The sequence below is a fragment of the Ursus maritimus genome, unplaced genomic scaffold (assembly GCF_017311325.1).
Source record: "Ursus maritimus isolate PB19 unplaced genomic scaffold, ASM1731132v1 scaffold_18, whole genome shotgun sequence".
In the NCBI taxonomy this organism is placed as follows: domain Eukaryota; kingdom Metazoa; phylum Chordata; class Mammalia; order Carnivora; family Ursidae; genus Ursus; species Ursus maritimus.
The window spans coordinates 47,907,447-47,927,570 of NW_024424230.1; the positions used below are offsets into that span (position 1 = coordinate 47,907,447).

Genomic DNA, 20,124 nt, shown 5'->3' on the forward strand with positions numbered 1-20,124 from the left:
TGTCCACAATAGCTAAATCGTGGAAGGAGCCGAGATGCCCTTCAACAGATGACTGGATGAAGAAGTTGTGGTCCATATATACAATGGAATATTACTCAGCTATCAGAAACAACGAATTCTCAACATTTGCTGCAACATGGACGGCACTGGAGGAGATAATACTAAGTGAAATAAGTCAAGCAGAGAAAGACAATTATCATATGATTTCTTTCATCTATGGAATATAAGAACTAGGATGATCGGTAGGGGAAGAAAGGGATAAAGGGGGGGTAATCAGAGGGGGGAATGAAACATGAGAGACTATGGACTATGAGAAACAAACTGAGGGCCTCAGAGGGGAGGGGGGTGGGGGAATGGGATAGACTGGTGATGGGTAGTAAGGAGGGCACGTATTGCATGGTGAACTGGGTGTTATACGCAACTAATGAATCATCGAACTTTACATTGGAAACCGGGGATGTACTGTATGGTGACTAACATAATATAATAAAAAATCATTAAAAAAAAAAAAAAGAATGTGTCTTGGAAGCCAAAGGAACTGCAGTGTTTAAAGGGAGAAATGGAGGTCACCTGTGTTATCAAGAGTTCAGATAAGACTTAAAAAGGTCATTGGTAATGTTGGTGAGAGTGCTAAAAGGGGGGGGGTGGGAAGTGGAGGCTAGTTGGCAGGGTGCTGAGGAGTGAGTGGGAGATGAGGAAGCAAGATAACAATAGACAACTCTCTCCATAAGTGTGGCAGTTAACCAGAGGAGGGTTAGCTGGAGGGTTAGGTAGGATTAACAGAGGCTTGTTTTGTCTTTGAGAGAGTGGGGGCAGGTTTAAATGGATGAAATGAGCCCCAGGAAAGAAGTTAAGAGATAATTGATAGTGTGAGGTCCATGAGAATGAGAAGGTGGGGGTGTCAGGCTTACATAGAGCTCTTTCACGGATGAGGAGGGAAGGGGAAAAGGTAGGTGTGTATGCAGTTAGGTTTCTAAGTTTGGAAACAGGAAGTTTTTATCCGACCTTTTCTTCTGGGGTTGGGGAAGGGGAGAAGTACATGGCATGGTGGTTTGCTAAGAGAGAAGGATGAAGACCCATGTTTAGCCAGCCACTATGGGGAATGGGAGAGAGATCCAACTAGAGAGACAAAAAAGAGTTTATGATGGTATCATTTGGAAGGGTTGACTTTCTTTCCCCTATAGTGTCCAACACTGTGAGTATATGTAGGAAGAAAGTCCGTGGTCTGGCATTGGGGATATTGGAACGGCTGGTTCTGGGATCCAGCAGGGTCTGGGATATGACTAAGGGGCAGGTGGTTGCAGAGAAGTATGGGTGAGGGGTGCAAGGTACTGAAGCTAGGATACTGGATGGACAGGCAGCATCTCCAGACGATGGCAGGTTGGGAGGCAGAGGCTGGGAGGCAAATACCAACATCTACAAACCAGGGTCGGGCACTGGGCAGCTAACTACGTGGTTGGAAATTGATTTTAAGAATGTTAACTTTAGGTACTTGTCTTTGTACAAACGAATCTCTAGTGCTTCCCTATTCCACCTCAGCACAGAGAAGCTTCCTAGTACTTTCTTCTCTGGGATCCTTCTCCTTCCTGCTTGTCACTGACCAATACATAGTTTTTTTCTATTAAAATTTTAGGTGACTGCCAAGGTGGTATGAGGTTGATGAGACCAAGAAAATCTACGTTAGAAAGTGAAAATGCCTTCCACTATCTCTTCACTTCCACTCCTAATCTCTTCCACTTTCTTAAAATCCTTTTACTTCTGTATGGGTAGAAGGAGCTACCCACATATCAGCAGACAGAAATGTTTCTCTGTTTCTTATATAATCAGGTATGTGTTGAGGTATCAAATTTGTGTCAGTTCCCTGAGCATGATAAAACTTCCTTGACTGGAAACTGCCAGATCTGCTCCCACTCACTGGGGACCCCCAGAGTCACTAATACTTCCTGTTGTCACCCCAACCACCTTGAATTGAACGTGGCTTGCATTTTGATCACACCGATACCCTAGTGTTCCAATTTCTAGAATTTGGGGTCTCCTTAGAATTGAAAGAATTATGCTACCACATCGAAGTTTTAAAAAATGACATTAAAACAGAAGTATTTCCTATAGTCTAAAAATTCCTTATGCTGCTTCTCCATTGATCATTCCAGCAGTTACAAATCCATTTTGGGCAAACTTGAAACATGTTTAATTCCTTTCATTTCTTTTTTTAACCTTCATATTCTTTCCATAATGTTTTTTCTTTTTGTTTTTTCCTCTCTGCCTCTCTTCCTTAATTAGAATGTGAGTGGAGGTATCACATGCTTTGCCTTAGCACTGAGTCTGCACAATGTGATGGTTTCTGTTTTCACGTTTTCTTTCAGCTACACAAGGGCTGCCAAGGATGTGGCCTTTCTGCACACCCTGGCTGCTTCTCTCTGCCAGGTGCTTTCCTGGCCAACTATGCTTCCTTTAGGCAAAGGCAAATAGAACCAGAAAGCAGAGCACTTGGACACTGTTTTCCCCTCTGTCTATCCCTCCACTCCCTCCCTCCAGCCCTCCATTCAAACATTAGTCAAGTGCCTCCTTCCACCCAGCTGGAAAGAGGAACAAATGGGGCACAAGGCATGCAGAAATGAAAAAGCAGTTCTTGTCCTCAAGGCACTGCCCTCTGTGACCTTAGGCAAATGAAGCTCTCCAAAGAGTCACATGGTGAAATAGAAGGAAACTGAACCAGATGATTTCTTGAGAATCCTTTCTGCTTTCACAGCTCTGACGTTGAGTTGCATTAGTGGTTAGTCTCCTGCTTACTGCTATGCTGTGGACAATTTCTCTTTACGCCTTAAATGTGCTTGCTCTTCTACTATCAATTGTTATGTGTTCCAAGAATATGAAGGTGTTTAAATATTAAAGCAAATAAATTTTGGTGCCATACATGGAATACTACATATTTATTAAGAACGATGCTCACAAGGTTTTTAATGGTATAGAAAAATGTGCGAACTATAATGTCAGGTGAAAAAACAGACACAGGCAGAGAAGGAAGTCTGAAACACTAGATATTAGGTCACTTGTTAACACCCAGATTTTAACAGTGGTTATCCTCGAATAGTGGGATTATAAATGTTTAAATTTTCCTGCTTTGGTTCTTCTATTTTTTAAAAATAAAGAATGCAACTACTTTTTTAATAATAAAATGAACAAAGTTATTTTTGAATATATAGAAATGATTGCTTTTGCAGCATAAAATTCAGTATGTAAGCCAAAGCCAGATGTGAATAATTTTTAAGACATGCTTTGCCTTGAATTTTCCAAATTTGTCCCTAACATTGATTTTTCTGGATTCCAAGCTTATGTAATTGGTCAAATTCTGGTACCTTTCTGAGGAGTTATAATCGTACAGTTCTCACTTTAGAAAAAAGAGCAGTGAGAAGGAAAAAGGAAGGAGCTATACAATTTCTTCATCTGTCAAAAATGCAGGGTTTTATTTAGGGTCTTGCATTTATTAAGAAAGGTGAAAGTATAGGTCACCAAGAGGTTATTTCAGGAAAAGGCTCTGCAGAGAGCACAACTGCTGACCATGGATGATTTCACCACTTCAAACAGGTGCTATGATGTGTTTGCTCAAGCATGATTTCAGATATCAGATCACAAACTCAGAAGGCCACAAAGGCCAATTGGTAGAAATAAAACACCTATCAGAGAAGGCACTCCCTCCATGGTAAGGAAGTGAAAATCTATATAAAAAAAAAAAATCTGGTGAGTGCTTGGTATGAGTATAGCCTCTCCATTTCCCACAATGGGAGCAGAGAGAAACACAGAAATGGCCAGTAGCTGAGAAAGCCGAGAACTCACTCTGGTGAGCTGTAAGAGAAGCCTCCTGATCTTCTCCAGCTAATCACCCATATGTCAATATTTACAATAGGTCATTTTGTAATTTGTCATTCAGAATTTTAGAGTTTTGTTGCACTGTTTCCCAGGCCCCTCGGCCTTCAGAAGGTATGGAAAGACTTTATATGTGTCAGTCACAGGTAAAGAGGAAAAAAATCTATTGTCTGTCAGCTCATTTGGCCCATGGACCTAACAATGGAAGGTTTCTTATGGAGTATGCTATTCAAAGTGTGGTCCTCCTACCAACAGCACTGACATCCCCTGGGAGGTTGCTGGAAATGCAGAATCTGAAATAAGTCAGACAGAGAAAGACAAATACCAGATGATCTCCCTTCTATGTGGTATCTAAAAAATAAAATAAAAAACAATGACAAAAAAGAAGCTCACAGATACAGAGAGGAGACTGATGGCTGCTGGATGGAGTAGTGGGGCATGGGTGAAGGTGGTCAAAAGGTACAAACTTCTAGCTGTAAAATAAATAAGTCCTGGGAATGTAATGTACAGCATGGTGACTATAGTTCACAATACTGCATTGCATATTGGAAAGTGGCTAAGAGAGTAAATCTCAAAACTCTTCATCACGAGAAAAGAAAAAGAAAAAAATTTCTGTAACTATGTATGGTAACAGATGTTAACAAGACTTATTGTGATCATTTCACAATACATACAATTATCAAATCATTGTTATACACCTGAAACTAATACAAAGTTGTCAATTATACCTTAATTAATAAAAAAAAAAAAAGAAAGAAATGAGCTCACCCAGGTCCACTAAGAGGAATCTGCATTTTAACAAGATCCCCATATGATTTATATGTGTACTAAAGTTTAAGGAGCACTGTATCATAGCTATGAAACATATAAACTACATTTTGTCACATATAAACTACATTTTAGGCTCTTTTGAATTTTTCTTCTTCTTACTTACTCTCAAATATATTGAAAATAAAATTTTTTACTGTGGCAAAAAGATTCATCCTCCAGCTAAAAACCGTGTGTGTGTGTGTGTGTGTGTGTGTGTGTGTGTGTCTGTGTGTGTGTCTGTGTGTTTCTCTCAGCTAAGGTACTTGGAAGCAATTTGACATTTGTAATCTCCTTTTCAAACCTGGCTTACAAAGGCAAGTATTTTCAGCTGTCCCAGTTTTCTAAATTATTTACTGCATCTTCTAATTTTAGGCAAATTTTATGCTTGAAAAAGATACTATTTACCACAAACTTCTAAAATTTTTGCTCCCTAGCTTTTTCCATTTTCTGGGAAAAATATTTTTTCTTCCATACTCCTTCTCTGAAAGTCATTAGCAGAAATTCTAACTTCGTATTTTTTTTCAACTAGGCTCCATGCCCAGCATGGAGCCCAAAGCAGGGTTTGAACTCACAACCCTGAGATCAAGACCTGAGCTGAAATCAAAAGTTGGACGCTCAGCCAACTGAGCCACCCAGCTGCCCCTACCTTTGTATTTTTCCAGGGAGGTGTTATCTTTGTTCACGTGGGGAATGGTGATCTGGTTTCTAGTTTGAAAACGTGCTGGTAGTGTACCAAATATGCAAGAAGCCATCTATGAGAATGTCAACTATCCAAGCCATAGAAGGAGCTCAGGCGGCACGGACCCCATCACCTCATGCAGGGCTATCCCTGACTTGAGAAAATTTCTCTTCATAAATGAATGATCAGTTTCTAGTCCACCAATTACATCACAGACTTAACAGTATCAGGCAAACACACACATCAATTTACCCTTGACCTAGGAGGGAAAAAGGTCAGAGTACTTTGAGGGAAAACTTACAGATAAATTTGAAATAATGTTTAAAGTGCTCTTATGATTTTGTATTACTGTAGGAAAGGATGGAATTGTCCTATAAACATTTGGATTAAGCAAAAGCAAGAGGCAGAGGGTATCTAAGACTGGATCTCTGTAGGGTCTTCTTTGAAAGTTCAGTCTCACCTGATTGTCGAATCCGTTGAAGAGTTTGCTGGACCAGAACCTCCGATCTTGGGACAATGATGATAAAGTCCACTTTGCTGAAGTGGCCGAGGTCCAGACTCTGGCTGCCGCTGTCTGCTATAGCACACACCTGGGATAAGAGTTTTCTGGCAACCGTTAGCTGTGGTTGATAAATTTGGAAGGTTTCATTATCTAAATCTAAAATAAAAAAAGTCGTAAGAACAAAATTAATTCCCTTCTGTTGATGGCCACTATGAATCCATAAGGGGGACACACAACATATGTACAGTTTTGCTCTATACGAAGCATTCTATTCTCACTCTGCATTGCGTTTTAATAGATTTGCTTATTTTCTCTGAAAACTTGGCTGAAAGGATGTGTTCAAGAGTGGGTGTGGTAATTTTACAAATGTATTCTTTTAAAATTGACTGATCGTCTCACAGATCACTCCTCAACACCCCTCCCCCACCCAGAAATGTTGGGACAGACTACACTCTCACAGTGGGAGCTGGGACTCATCTCCGGAAAGGGGAAGCAGGAGTTTCCAGCTTTCTTTAGGACTATCAGCACAGGTCAGGTGCCCAAGCCCAGACCGAATTCAGGGAAGGAGGGGATGCTGTAACCATACTAGTGCTGGATTCCTTTGACCTTTTCTGGACAGCACTACAGTAAACATTTCCTCTCCAACAAGTCAGTTGCAACATGATTTGAAATTCTTCTCCCCAGGGACTGCATAACACAGGTCACAGAGACACCCCTTCACCTTTCTTCCCACTTGACTTGCCAGTACTTATGACCTGGCAGTGGTAGGTGGCTGTGGCCAACTCCAGCGCTGACGCCTGTACTATCTGAAGAGACCTGACTCATGACATGGACAGCGGGCCACTCGAGAGGTGATGCATTAGGAGAACATTGCCCAGACACTCTAAACATGCCAGTGGCTTTTTATTACAAGTTATAACCAAGCAATCAATTTCATACGTGCGTCACACACACACACTAGACAGGCTTAGATGAATCTTTAAGCAGGCAACATTTAATACTTTTTTATGAGGCTGCTTTTCATCAGGAACACATGAAAAAGTTTGACTGGAACACACAAGGCCCCAATTAACCTGCACTAATTAATATTTTCCAAAATCAAATTGCATGGGGTGCGTGGATGGCTCAGTCAGTGAAGCATCTGCCTTCAGCTCAGGTCATGATCCCAGCATCCTGGGATCGAGCCCCGCATTGGGCTCTCTGCTCAGCAGGGAGCCTGCTTCTTCCTCTCCCTCTGCCTGTTGCTTCCCCTGCTTGTGCTCTCTCTCTGTCAAATAAATAAAATCTTTTAAAAAATCAAATCAAATCAAATCACAATGTGGCCACGGTAAAGACGGTGGTCAGAGTACCCTAGCCATAGGTGCTGACAGTGAGTGGAGATATATACAGTTGGCTGAAAGAACCCACTAGAAAAGCCCAAAGCTGCAACTTTTAATAGCAGAATGTTTTTTGACCCACAAAGATTACCAATGAAAATAAATCTGTCTTTTGATAGGCTATTATTTCTTTCATGTCATAGGTTAGATAGGTGGGGACTAACCTAGATGATAGCATAACTTTGGAGAATTTAATTTAGCAAGTTTTGAACTTCGAGGAACCATTAAAATATCTTTAAGCAATATTTCTTAAACAGGGAATCAAGAATATGATTGTGGAAATCTGGATGTACTCAGAGAATTTTAAAATTCTAACTTTGTTAATAATTCAAAAATAATAAGAACACATTTTAGATCATCCAGGTGATTGCTTTATCATCAAATAATGTGTAGAAGTAAAAAAAAAATGTATTGTGGGGGCACCTGGGAGGCTTAGTTGATTAAGTGTCTGACTCTTGATCTCAGCTCAGGTCTTGATCTCAGGGTGGTGAGTTCAAGCCCTATGTTGGGCTCCAAACTTGGGATCGAGCCTACTTAAAAAAAAATATTGCATGCATTTGAATTTGTTTTTTTGACTGAGCTAACACCAAGCTGTGCTACTTTATTGCTGAGACAATCGTATGTATAAATGACACATTCCTATTAAGGCAAGGGCTAAAGGCTGTCAGCAGCAGGTTTATGGATCTGTTTCATGTCTACCCTTTGTCCTATTTTTTTTTTTTTTGTCCTCTCCTATGTTGTCCTTATCAAATGGGGAATTGGGGAAGGAATCTGAACATAAAGGAATCCAATCTAATGATGGAACTCCTCAGTCCTACTCCCACCATCCCCCCTTTTTATTTTTATTTATTAAAGATTTTTATTTACTTATTTTAGAGAGAGTGAGAGAGAGACAGAGGGAGAGGGAGAGGGAGAAGCAGGCTGCCTGCCGAGTGGGGTGCCTGACTTGGGGCTTGATCCTATGACCCTGAGATCATGACCTGAGTGGAAGGCAGAGACTTAACTGACTGAGACACCCAGGTGCCCCCATTCCCCTCTTAAAAAAAAAAAAAAAAGATTTAGTTATTTATTTTAGTGAGAGTGTGCAGGGGGCGGAGAGGGGCAGGAGAGAGAGAATCTGCAGCAGACTCTCTGCTGAGCAGGAGCCCACTGCAGGGATCCATTTCAGGGCCCTGAGATCATGACCTGAGCTGAAATCTAGAGTTGGAGGCTTAACGGACTGAGCCACCCAGGCGCCCCTCCCACTCTCCCTTTTTGCATCCTGGAAGCTTGTAGGGCAGATGATGTGTTGGTATTGCTGCGTTATCTGCCAGGGTTCCCTTGCTATCCCTGAGATAATGTGTGTTTTACAGATCAGGGAGTTAATGAAGGGCGTGGAGAGCCAGGAGCCCTGCACGGACTGCATTCTACATTCTTTCAAGCAGTTCTTTGTAGCCCTCAGAGAGCACCAACAGCTCTCTGGGCATAACTGGTGGAGCTAAGGAAAGTACACCAAGGACCCCAGAATTTTTTGAGGAACAAAGAGAGTCTGCTTATCATAAAGTCTTCAACTTTGATTTTAATTCTAGGAGACATGTACTAAGAACAAGGTGTTGGATCCATGTCCCATCCTAAGGCATTTTTAATTTGAGCCATATTTATCACGTAGATAATAAGGAAAAGCCTGTCACAGTCTGCGACTCTTAACACAGGACCTCAAAACCCTCCGAATGACTTAGCTTCTATTTCCTCCTTTTGGTCTGAGGTGACATTACCCAGGTTTTGCGTGGGGATCATAGCAGCAGCCTCCTGAGCTGACACACACTCGTTAAGATCTCCGTTGAAAGGGGTAACCACACTCTCTCCTCTTCTCTGTTGCATTTTGTCTAGCAACTTGTCCAGGTCGTCGCCTATCACATAATAAAGCGGAGATAAGAAGATTGCAAGGAACGATACATTTGTATCAGTCTCTGAACTAGGCACTTAAGCTGGGCTCTCACCAAGATTTGTCAGTCAGCCAGCTTTTCATGGCTGAGTGTACACTTGGTCATGCCTCTGGCAGTATCTCTAAAGCCAGAGCTACCCTCGTTTATATTGAGCTTACGATTAACACGCTTTCACATGGTGTATCGTTCTTGACCTCCATAATGCTCCAAGCAGGCAGGATGCGATCATTCTATCTCTATGTGTCATATTAGAAAACTGAGATCCGGGGAGGCAGAATCTCTCCCAAGGTCACACCCCTAAGTCGTGGCTGAGCTGAGGTCCCCCATCGTTGTGCCTTCCTCTGGACCCCTTGCTGTGTTAGTAACAAAATACTGAGGATGAACCATTCCAAATGAGGGAAGGTCAGCAGGCAGGTTTAAGCTCCACACTCATCTCCTAAGGCTAAGATTTAAATTCAGAGAAATCACACAGCTAGAGGCTGGCAGTGTTGCTGAATCCTACAACCACTCACCTAATGATGTGGTTTTGAAATGCGATGCCAGGAAACTGACCTTTCCTGTGATGAGCTCATAACTAATTTCTTTCAAAAACTCACTTGTGGTGAGCACGCTCTCTGCCAGAGCTCTGGACTGATGCTGACCTGCAGAAGAGAGGGAGAGGAGGGGATGCACGAGTGAATAAATGTTCACTGAAATATTCCTAACAGCAAAAACCGGAAACAATTAAAGCATGTAACTATAGGGATTTGGTTAAGGAAATTATGGCACACCCAAGGATGGACAATTACTCAGCATTTAAAATGACTATTTTAAAAAGGAAATGTTTATAATAAAATGTTAGATGATCAAGGGCCAAAGTGATATCCCTTATGTTTGTAACTGTGGAAACATACTATACATGTGTTTAAAAACTAGGGAGGAACACGGAGGACCTTTAAAATTGTGTTTGCTTGGTTATTATGAATATGTCTTAAAAATATAAACTTACGGTGTTTAGTTATTTTTATAAATGAAAACTGAAAAAATTAATATATTATACTTTCTGATGAAGACTTCTGAAAAAGATTTGTCATAGAGAGATAGGCAGGCAAGTTTTTGCCAAAGTGAGGGGGTTTGGCTTCTTTGGTAGGAACAGGTGAGAACCATCACTAGAGAAGAAAAAAGCAAATTTAGTCCAGATGGCTGGCGACTCATGATGGTGCCTGATAGAAAGTCAGCACAAGAAACAAAAACACATTTTGTAATGTTCCAACTTTCTGGACCTTTTCTTTAGAGTCAATGTTATAACATTAAGTATCCTCTTCGGTGAGGAGGTGAATATGTGAGCTGAGTTCTTGGCAAAGTTGATTCACTGGCTTAGGCCACCTGTGGCAATGGCTTTATCACATGCTAGAGTGGTAACATTTCCAAAACCTTTTAAGCATAGAAGTTACGTGAGACAAGCATATCTATTACTAGGACACGCTTTGAAATAAGGCTCCCACAACCAGCTGACAGGGACACCAGCCAAACTAAAGGCTACACAAATCTGATATGAGGAGAAAACAAAAGTTAAAATTAGGAGGAAGAACTCAAGTGGGAGCAATTAGAGATTGATTACCTGGATGCTTGAAACACGCAATAAATAGTTTTCAAATGGACAAATGATTGAATCAATGGATTAAAAAAAAAAAAACCAACCCAAAACATGACTCACCTAACACTACCACACAAAATTCGTTTCCTCTGATTTTTGATGCACAAATCGCCACAACATAATCTGGAAGTCTTTGATAGTGTCTCATTTCACTGAGAGTTCTCAATGTCTCTGAAATGCCCTCCGCCAAAGAGTTCTGAGTCACAATCACATGAACCAGGTCTTGAGATACGCTGGCGATTAGTCTCGCGAGCCAGGGGAGTTGTCCTGGCGACACGGGTGTGCACTGAGCACCCATCTGCAGGGCTTTCTCTCTCAGAGTAAATTCCTGCATGGCTTTCAGCATGATTTGCTCAAATTCTTCCCTGAGAGGTATCTGATCGGGACCTAAATTGAAGAGAATTGCAGCTAGAATTTTTAAAAAATCACAGCTAGAAAAGAGAAACACACACACACACACACACACACACACACGTTAGTGTGTAGCCCTTCTAAGCCCACCGTATTCCACGGGCAAAAGAGCTCTTTTCCTGTTGTGGCCGCAAGTATGGAGCCCCTACTGACCATTTGCAATTGTGAAATGACCTTCTTTCTGTGTCAATATTAAAAACAAATGCAGGCCTCTGTTCTCGTTTATGATTATCTTGGTATTTTTTAAAGAGGATGTGTTCAGAGTCAGTATCAATTCTGCTGTATGCCTTAGGGGACGGTCATGGAAGGTGGTATATTTGTTGAACTGTTAAGCTTGTCATTACTGACACGAGTAATGACTCATGAAGGAAGACGCTAACCTGCCATATAACCAATTTTAGGTTTCACTCATTTCTCATTTTGTTTATAGCTACTTCGAAAAACATTTTAACGTATTGCCTCTAATTCCTAATTTTAGGAATACCGTCCATAAGAAAATTAAGTTTAACGACTTTTCACTTCTAATTTGTATTTAGGGAGCCTCACACTTTCCCTCGCTAGAGAATGTCACTGTCATCTAGCTATTCCCCAGAATTCTGGGTTAAGGATGGCATTTGGTCCTCTCCTCCAGCTGTGGTTACGGCTAAATTTATATGGGTGACCTACAGCCCCTGGAATTAGGGGGATATTGTTTCTCTGATTCTCTTTAGAAACTCAACCGGTTTTTAGAACAAAACAAGCAAGTCAATGCTTGGCATGCAAGTGACTCAAATGAACTCCTACATTTAGTTTAAATTGGAATCAGTTAGACTATGCTCACTCCCACTCTTCAGTCATGTCTTTGGCTGCACAGACCTGAGATTTGAAAGTCAGGCTCTGGTAGAGTGTCTGTGACCTGAGATCAAGCAATAACTTCAGAACTCAAGGCTAAAAATCCCCTTGGAAAAGAATACAGGTTTAAGAGACTGGATTTCCGGGGGCGCCTGGGTGGCTCAGTCGATAAACGTCTGCCTTCAGCTCAGGGCGTGATCCCAGCGTTATGGGATCAAGCCCCACATCAGGCTCCTCCGCTGGGAGCCGGCTTCCTCCTCTCCCACTCCCCCTGCTTGTGTTCCCTCTCTCGCTGGCTGTCTCTCTCTCCATCAAATAAATACATAAAATCTTAAAAAAAGAAAAAAAAGAGAGAGAGAGACTGGATTTCTGTATGAGAAGGAGGAACCTTGAGTGAGTCAGAAATCTTTCCTTCCTCACAGGGATTTAAGTGGCTTCCCAGGCCCCCACCCATATTCTCTGGGAAAGTAAGAAAATGAAGGTTTAGTCATATTTTTAGGATATGGAAAAGTAAATAAAATATATTTTAAAAATAATTTAAATTGGAGAAAATGCATTTTTCCATGATTGGTTGGAGGCTAGAGGAAGGGAGACTGAGATCCTCTCAGAGTTTTTTCTGCTGTCCATGGAAAGAGGGCAAGAACCCTGCAATGCTTACATCGTGTTAATATTTCTTATTTCCTTCCCAGTCACTTGCTAGAGGGAGGTGGATGCCTTCTTATCACCTGGGAGCCGCCAAAGCTTCCGTCTTCATTTTGCTTAATCAAATTAGCATCATGGTTAGTGGTCACTAGATACATACTAGGTAGTGAGCTCCAAGTGTATAGATTTGCATTGAGTGTACAGATGCACAGCACAAATGAGATAAAGGGAAGGTGGCTGTCTGTCTAAAGCTTTCTTCCATCAGAACAAATGACAACTCAAAAGCAAGTGGCTTTGCTGCCATTCCCTACTGCCTCTCATAGACCCCCTGAAGGTTCAGAGGCCTGGTGAATCGGTGTGTCTGTAAGACCTGCTCCAAACCATGATTGAGTAACATGTTCTCAGTGTAATTAATTTCAAATATAAAGGCATTCTGGGAATATAAAATTATGAAACATGCTCATAGCATTTTCCATTGCCTTAAAACTAACTTTTATGGAGTTTTGACTGAATTACTGTTAGGAATTGAGAAACAGGAAAATGTACCAAAGTTTAAATGAGGCAAGAGAGAAAAATGCCTTGCTTCCAATCACCTCCTATCATTTCTTCATCTTCAGCCTTTATAGCTAAATTGCAGGAGCTTTTTCTCCACTTCCCACAAGCTTGATCATAGTAATTTTTTTCCCATCAACTGCTGATCTGTAGGAACTCAGCTTAGCCTAGACATCATTCTGATTGGCTTTTCAGATAGGGCTACCTTAATAAGAGGAGACAAGGTTCCAGCAGACTCAGAGCCCTCCAATAATCACCGGATTTGCTGATTTCACTTTCTACTTCAAAAGATTTTCAGGCTGTGAAATAGCAGATTGATTTTTTTTTTTTTTAAAGTAACTGTAGTGGAAAAGCCTCTTTCTTCTGAAGAATCTTGCTTTTCTCCTTCTCTATTATGTCCAGGTAACTGAGCCATCAAAGTATTAGACCTGTTCTTTTAAAAGCTTGGATTTTTTAAAAAAGAAGTCTATCAATAGGGGCGCCTGGGTGGCTCAGTCAGTTGGGTGTCTGCCTTCAGCTCAGGTCATGATCTCGGGGTCCTCGGATCAGGCCCTGCATCTGTCTCCCTGCTCAGCAGGGGTCTGCTTTTCCCTCTCGCTCTCCCTCTGTGTTCTCTCGCTCTCTATCAAATGAGTAAATAAAATATTAAAAAAAACAAAAAATAAATAAAAGTCTATGATCTGTAGCATATGTAAAAAATGTTCTTTTGCCTTCTTCAAAACCTTTGGAGGCAAAACAAACACTCAAGGACGCCAGAAGGAGAAAGTTGCTGAGGGGGTGTCCTAACGTACAAAATTTAGATTAAAAAAAAAATAAAAAGAAATACCCATTCATGTTGCACATTGAGAGATATATTAATTGGTTGCCAGTAAAACTCTAGAAAGAACTGATCCCACAAGGCAGAGAAGAGAGGTCCAACTGAATGGAGATTTTTCTTTTTTTAAGATAAGAACTTTAAGTAATTTGAGGACATGTTGTTTTGACCATTTAGTTTATTTAATTAACTTGGACTTTGATATTTTAAATTGTTATTAAGATTGAAAAAAAATGCTGTACTGACCGGCTTGGTTTGCCAATAGCATTACCCTATGCAGGCTTGTTTTACTAATTCTGGATGCATGCTGGTTTTAGATCTTGGAATATAGTTGAAAATCAATAGATGTAGCAATTAAAATTATGACATCAAATGAGCTGCAGACACAGGTGGTTTTTATAATTTTATTACCCACTCATCAGCATGATTAGCAAGTCCTAGGTTTATCATCAAAGTGGCTCGTGAGATATCCGAAGCCTTCCAAGTTTCAAAAGCCTATGTCAATGCAGGCCTTCAGACTCTCAGGGCACCAAGTCTTAGAGCCGCACTTGCTAGCTGATGGTCCAAAGAATCTGGCCGGCGGAAGCTTTTGTTTTGTTTTTAACATTGTTTAGCCCAGTATTTTCATTATTTAACATTTCAGTATTTTCAAACACTAAAATAATTCACAAGAGTGCAGATAAAAATTTCTTATGTGTAATTTTACACCTTGAGCATTTTCCTAAGTAAATCAGTGGCTTGAAGTCCTAGAGTGAGTGTATAATTAGGCTGCATATTAGATGACCTGCTGCAGTTTGCAAAATAAAGGACATTGCAATGTAAATGTTGTGGAGCATTGTCAGGGCACCTGCGTACACCCACTGTGGAGCTCAGGAGGACATATCAAATAGAGGAAGTGAAGGGTTCATGACCTATGTATCCCCCTTACCCTACAGCCTAAAGAGCCTTTCAGGGAGGTCCACAGATACTGCCTCAATGAAGGAAAACATGATGAGACTACATCAAAGAGGGGTAGCTGGAGAAGAAAAAAAAAATGGATGTAGGGACAGTGGCTAAACAAGATAAAAAGGCTAAGTAGAAAACTGTAAAATAATTGTCTAAGGCAATGGTTTCATTTGCATTCCAGATGACAGCTGCACTTTCGGAAGGGTGGCTTGGCCAGACTCCCCAAGGAAGGAGGGTGCCCATGGCACTGCCCCTTGAGGTTCTGCCTGTATGAACTATTCTAGAGACTTTAGGACCATCATGAGACTGGACACTAGGTGGCGCAATTTATCTCTTCTAGGACCCAAAGAGGTAAGCAAGAAGCTAGGGAGATCAGTCAGATAGGAGAGAAATGGGGGGGAGGGGGGAGGGAAGCAAGTGACAAAAAGGAGTAGAAAAGAAATGGGAAAGGAAAGGGAACAGAGACAGTGGGGTTGAAGGAAGGGAATATTAGAAATTAAAAGGGGAAAGTAAGAGATGGACAAGTGGATAAATGTGATAAAGTGGGGAAAGGAAAAACGCATGATGCAAAAAAGAATAAAAATTATCACCACCAAATAATTATTGAAAATCGCTTACCTAGCCGCACAAGATACTGTATCGTCAGAAGAATCATGTTTTCCACGCTCAGGAGTTGGCTGCCAGTCAACCCTAAGTGTTCCAAATCTTTGTTTTCCAACTGTGGAATCTTGTAGCAATTCACCAGCAGAGGACTCACAACAATGTCACCAACATTTCCATAGAAATAGGGTAAAGTGCCATAGCCTGCCCCAATAGAAGCAGGTCAATAAAGTTCAACATTTCTTTTTGAGGTCCAACCAGGTACACGTGCCCAGCTAGGATCAAAGATGCTTAACAAAGTTTCCTGCCCTCTGAGATGGTTGCCAAACAAAATCACTCGAATATTCTAGGGAATTCCCTCAGATGCTTCCGAATTCTACCCTTATACTTAATCAGGTGAGCAGGAAGCAAAAGACTCAGATGATATCATCTCTGTTTTCCACAGAGGAGGCATGTTAATATTATATCTGCCACAGAGGATTGATGAGAATTTGCAAAACATCTCTGTAACCTTTCGCAAAACTGCAATGATAAAATATTTTCCAATAGAATTCTTGATCAAGTTTCTTTAAACACAAGAAGCCAGAAAACAAACCACAATAACATATTTCATTTGCTGAGGTTTTCTTAAACATTTTAAAAAGCTAACAAACTCACTGATAACCAGCAATATTCTTCTAGTCATAGGTACTTGCAGGTTCCTACTCTTTGTGCTATCTTTGTTATTTTTATGTTCTCTTCTCAAATGTCGGTAAATAGCCTCAAATTACATTAGAAGTAGATAGGACAAAAATATGTTGAAAACATACCCTGTTTTGGTGGCATGGTAAAAAGAGGGGCAGTTCCTCTGTGAGACTTTCTAAAAGGCAGACACCAAAGGGTCCCCATGTTCTACATATCTTTCCAAGACTTAGCTCCATTATGCACACTACTCAAATGTTTAATAAAAATTTCCTGACCATATTGAATTTAAACAACTGGGATTCTTCCAGTGCCTATAGGCCCAGAAGCAGGGGATAGGACAGCCAGATAAAGGATAGGGCTTGAAGCAAAACCAGCCATGTCGGTAGGCTCAAGTCAACCAAAAGAAGCAGGTAACACCTCATATAGACATACCCTAAAGATCCAGTGGGGCTTAACCATCCCATCTATTTAGTCCCAAAGGTAAAACAGGAAGCCTCCTTCTGACCTAGGATAGTCCCCGAAAGAGGTAATTCTTGATGGGGGTCTGAAAAGCACGAAATTAGTCCTGGATTCTAGGGACCTCTAAATTTCTACACCTCCACTTATAGACAGTTTGGAAGGACTCAGACTCTGTAAAGATAAGCGATTCACAGATGCTTCCCCATGCAACTCTGGGACCTCGTGGTTCTCCCAAAGGGGGCCTGTTAGCTGGTTCAGCTCGTTTCTTTTCTCTGTGGTTTGGCTCCCTTTGACCAGAACGTCCCTTTCCATTCAGGACCCAGCTGAAACATCACCTCTGAGAAGTCTTCTCAGACTCCCTCCAGGCAGAGTTAAGCTCTCTCTCCTTTGAGTTCTTGGAGTTGTTGGTTGTGAACCTCTACTAGCTCAGGTCTCACAATATTGTACTTATTCCCACGACAGACTCCGCACTAAACAGTGCTCCCTGTGGGCAAAAAGGCTCTGCCTTATTCCCAACTTCTAGTCACATGCTTAACAGCATGAGGGAGCTGACTGATAAAAGATGAAAGAATCGATATATGGATGAATGAATACATGCATGAACACATGGATAAATACACGAACACTGAAATGGAGAGACAGTCCTAGATCCCAGCACACACAGGCAACTTGAAATTCCTTTCCCTTACCTATCAGAATTACTGGTCTAACTCCTGAGTTACTCAGCAGGTTTTCAGGAACAATTACAGTTTCCCCTGCAGGAATGGGTCGAGGTTGTAAAATTCCAGTTAATGGGGTCTGTGGAACTGGGGCAGATAAAAGGGACTCTGGAAAAAAAGTTGTTTGACAAGAAGGATTAGACATGAAAGCTAAATGAAATACCATTGAAATCAACACAGTCTTAATACTTTTAATAGAGAAGTTTTAGAAGTGTAATGGTTCGTTTTTTTTTTTTTAATTAAAGCAATTCATGTTTATTGTATAAAATTAGAAGTGAGAAAAACAGGAGGAAACAACCCCAATCATAATCACATCACCTGGAGATAACTACTGTTTAGCATTTTCATAGTTCTTTCTTCTAGTTGTTTTTCCACATGCAATCTTTTGGATTCTGTTTTGTATTTAGTTCCCTCCATCCCCATCCCAATTATCATGGCTTATTTACTCATTATAGAAAATTTGAAAAATACAGAAAAGAGTGAAGAAGAATAAACTCATCATTAATCGGTATTATCTAGAGGCAAACACAGTAACATATTGGCATAATTCTTTGTATATACTGCATCTCTATGTAGTCTTTAAAACTATTTAAGCAAACTTAAATTTTTAAAGAATCCCAATTATGCCTTAGAAATGATATATTTACATTTGTCTGTGCTTAGTACAGCAGGGTAGACCAGTATTTAAAGAGTTACCAGTAGGTACCCAGTGGCCATGGTTTGGCTATTCTAAAGGAGAACCAGTTGGCTTTTCAGGTTTCTAGCCACAGACTAAGCTGTCCAGGCCAGAAATAAAAGGTGCGTGTCACATAAAGGAATCAGATAATAGGAAAACACATCTAACACCACAAATGGCAAAGCAAGCGCATTTGTGCCCTATGATGGTGGGTTAGTTGCATCGTGCCCTATGTAAAGAATGGTTTATCGATACTGTAGACCAAAACAAAGCCAGATGGTGAGTTAAGATCTGTTGTGATGATGCATGTACTTTTAGGGGAGGCAGATGTGATGGGGACAAAATATCAGCTACTATTAATTTCCTTACATAATACCGGACACAATGGTTGGATAAGGAAATTTATCTTCAAAGGTTCAGGGAAAGAATAGGAGAAGATACCTCTGCTAATTCAAAAAAACTGAGAACCCATCTTCTGTTGAAATCTTACCAGTTCTTGAAAGAGGGCGAACTGTTGGAACAGGTACAACTAAACCAGGTTGTGGGACAGGTGACCCAGGATACCATCCCCGGTGTCGTTTCTTTGGTGGCCCAGAAATGAACATGGTAGCTGAAGGCAAAAAGAAAGACGAGCCTTGTCCTTAGTAGTGGAAGAAAGGGAGAATTCAAAGTAACATAGAGCCTTTAATCTGATTATACTCAGAAAGTCTGAGCCATTCTTCTAGAGGTAAAGATAAAATTAGAAAAACTCACCCTAACAATACCACCTAACATTCGTACGCTGTTTTACCATTTACACTTTTACCCAGATTATTTCATTAAGTTCTATCAATAACATGGTGAAGTTGTAGGATAAGTATACTGTTATACCCATTTTGTAGATGGCGAAATGAAGGCTCAGATTTGCCCAGGGTCATGCAACACAGAGGAACCTTGATTTCTGTCTTTGGTCAGCAAAGCTCATGGTTTCCTTATATATTTGTTTCAACTTTTTTTTCTAGCTAGGCTCATATATCACCAAGACTTTTAATCATCATTGTTCTCACCAATCATAAACCTTCGAAACCTTGGATGAGAAGCTAAGGAAAAACTAGGAGAGCACTGTCAGATAATTCATCATTCCAAATGCCATAGCATGTCTTCCATAATTAAGGTGCATTATTTCAAAACTCTAAGATGGGTATTGTACCTTGGTCTCCTGATGCATAGCTAGGTCTTGGTGACAAAGAGTAGTTCCCTGGGCGGGCCAGGGTGGAGCTGGATGCATTGCTCTTCCCTCCATGGCTACTGTTTCCATTAGCAGCATCTGTGGCACAGGAGAGGAATATTCAGAACAGGGGCTGAGCCGCACACTGCGTTCCATGGCGCTGCAACCATACCATAAACCTCACGCTCCAGGATTCGAAGACGTCTCACTGACAGGACAGTCCCTTGTGTAAAATGGACTACAACCATCAGAGTAGTACCCTCTTTAAAATGAAATGTCACCTAAAAATAATTTTCTAGGATCCCAAGAGATCTTTTAGAATCACTTTCAGTGATGTCTTTGGAGATGGAGGGTGGAAGAAAGAGAAATTGTGTTGCTGTCCTTTTTTAACTTTGTATCTTGAAAATCTCCAAGAAATTTGGAGAATGGTACAATAAACCACATTGCTACCACCCAGCCTCAACATTTATCAACACAGGGCCAATCTCGCTTTAGATAAATATAAATCAAGACACTTCCTCTTCACACAACATAGTCACAGACTTGCTCTAGATTATCTTGAAGTGAACTTATTTATATTCTTTCATCCATAAATATTTTTGTATGAGTTTCTGAAAGAAAAGAACTCCTAAAAATGTAACTGTAATATCATTATTATACTTCAAATTAATAGCGATTAATAATTTCTTAATGCCAAATATCCCAGTAGTGTTCACATTTCCCCCCTGTTATCTCAGAAATGGTTTTTTACAGTGGACTTCCTCAAATTAGGGTTCAAAAAGGATCCACACA

At 40.7% G+C, this 20,124-nt stretch overlaps 1 protein-coding gene across 1 annotated transcript in view; it reads right to left on the minus strand.

Annotated features, from left to right (window-relative positions):
* The window catches only part of GREB1L (GREB1 like retinoic acid receptor coactivator), a 144,591-nt gene that overhangs the window by 66,112 nt on the left and 58,355 nt on the right, over nt 1-20,124 (minus strand). The window contains exons 8-15 of the mRNA XM_040632672.1: nt 19,315-19,431; nt 18,616-18,735; nt 17,420-17,557; nt 15,606-15,791; nt 10,853-11,179; nt 9,669-9,797; nt 8,986-9,120; nt 5,814-6,011 (exon numbers count right to left, since the gene is read on the minus strand). Of these exons, the coding sequence (XP_040488606.1) occupies nt 5,814-6,011; nt 8,986-9,120; nt 9,669-9,797; nt 10,853-11,179; nt 15,606-15,791; nt 17,420-17,557; nt 18,616-18,735; nt 19,315-19,431 (1,350 nt within the window). The remainder of the gene's footprint in view (nt 1-5,813; nt 6,012-8,985; nt 9,121-9,668; nt 9,798-10,852; nt 11,180-15,605; nt 15,792-17,419; nt 17,558-18,615; nt 18,736-19,314; nt 19,432-20,124) is intronic.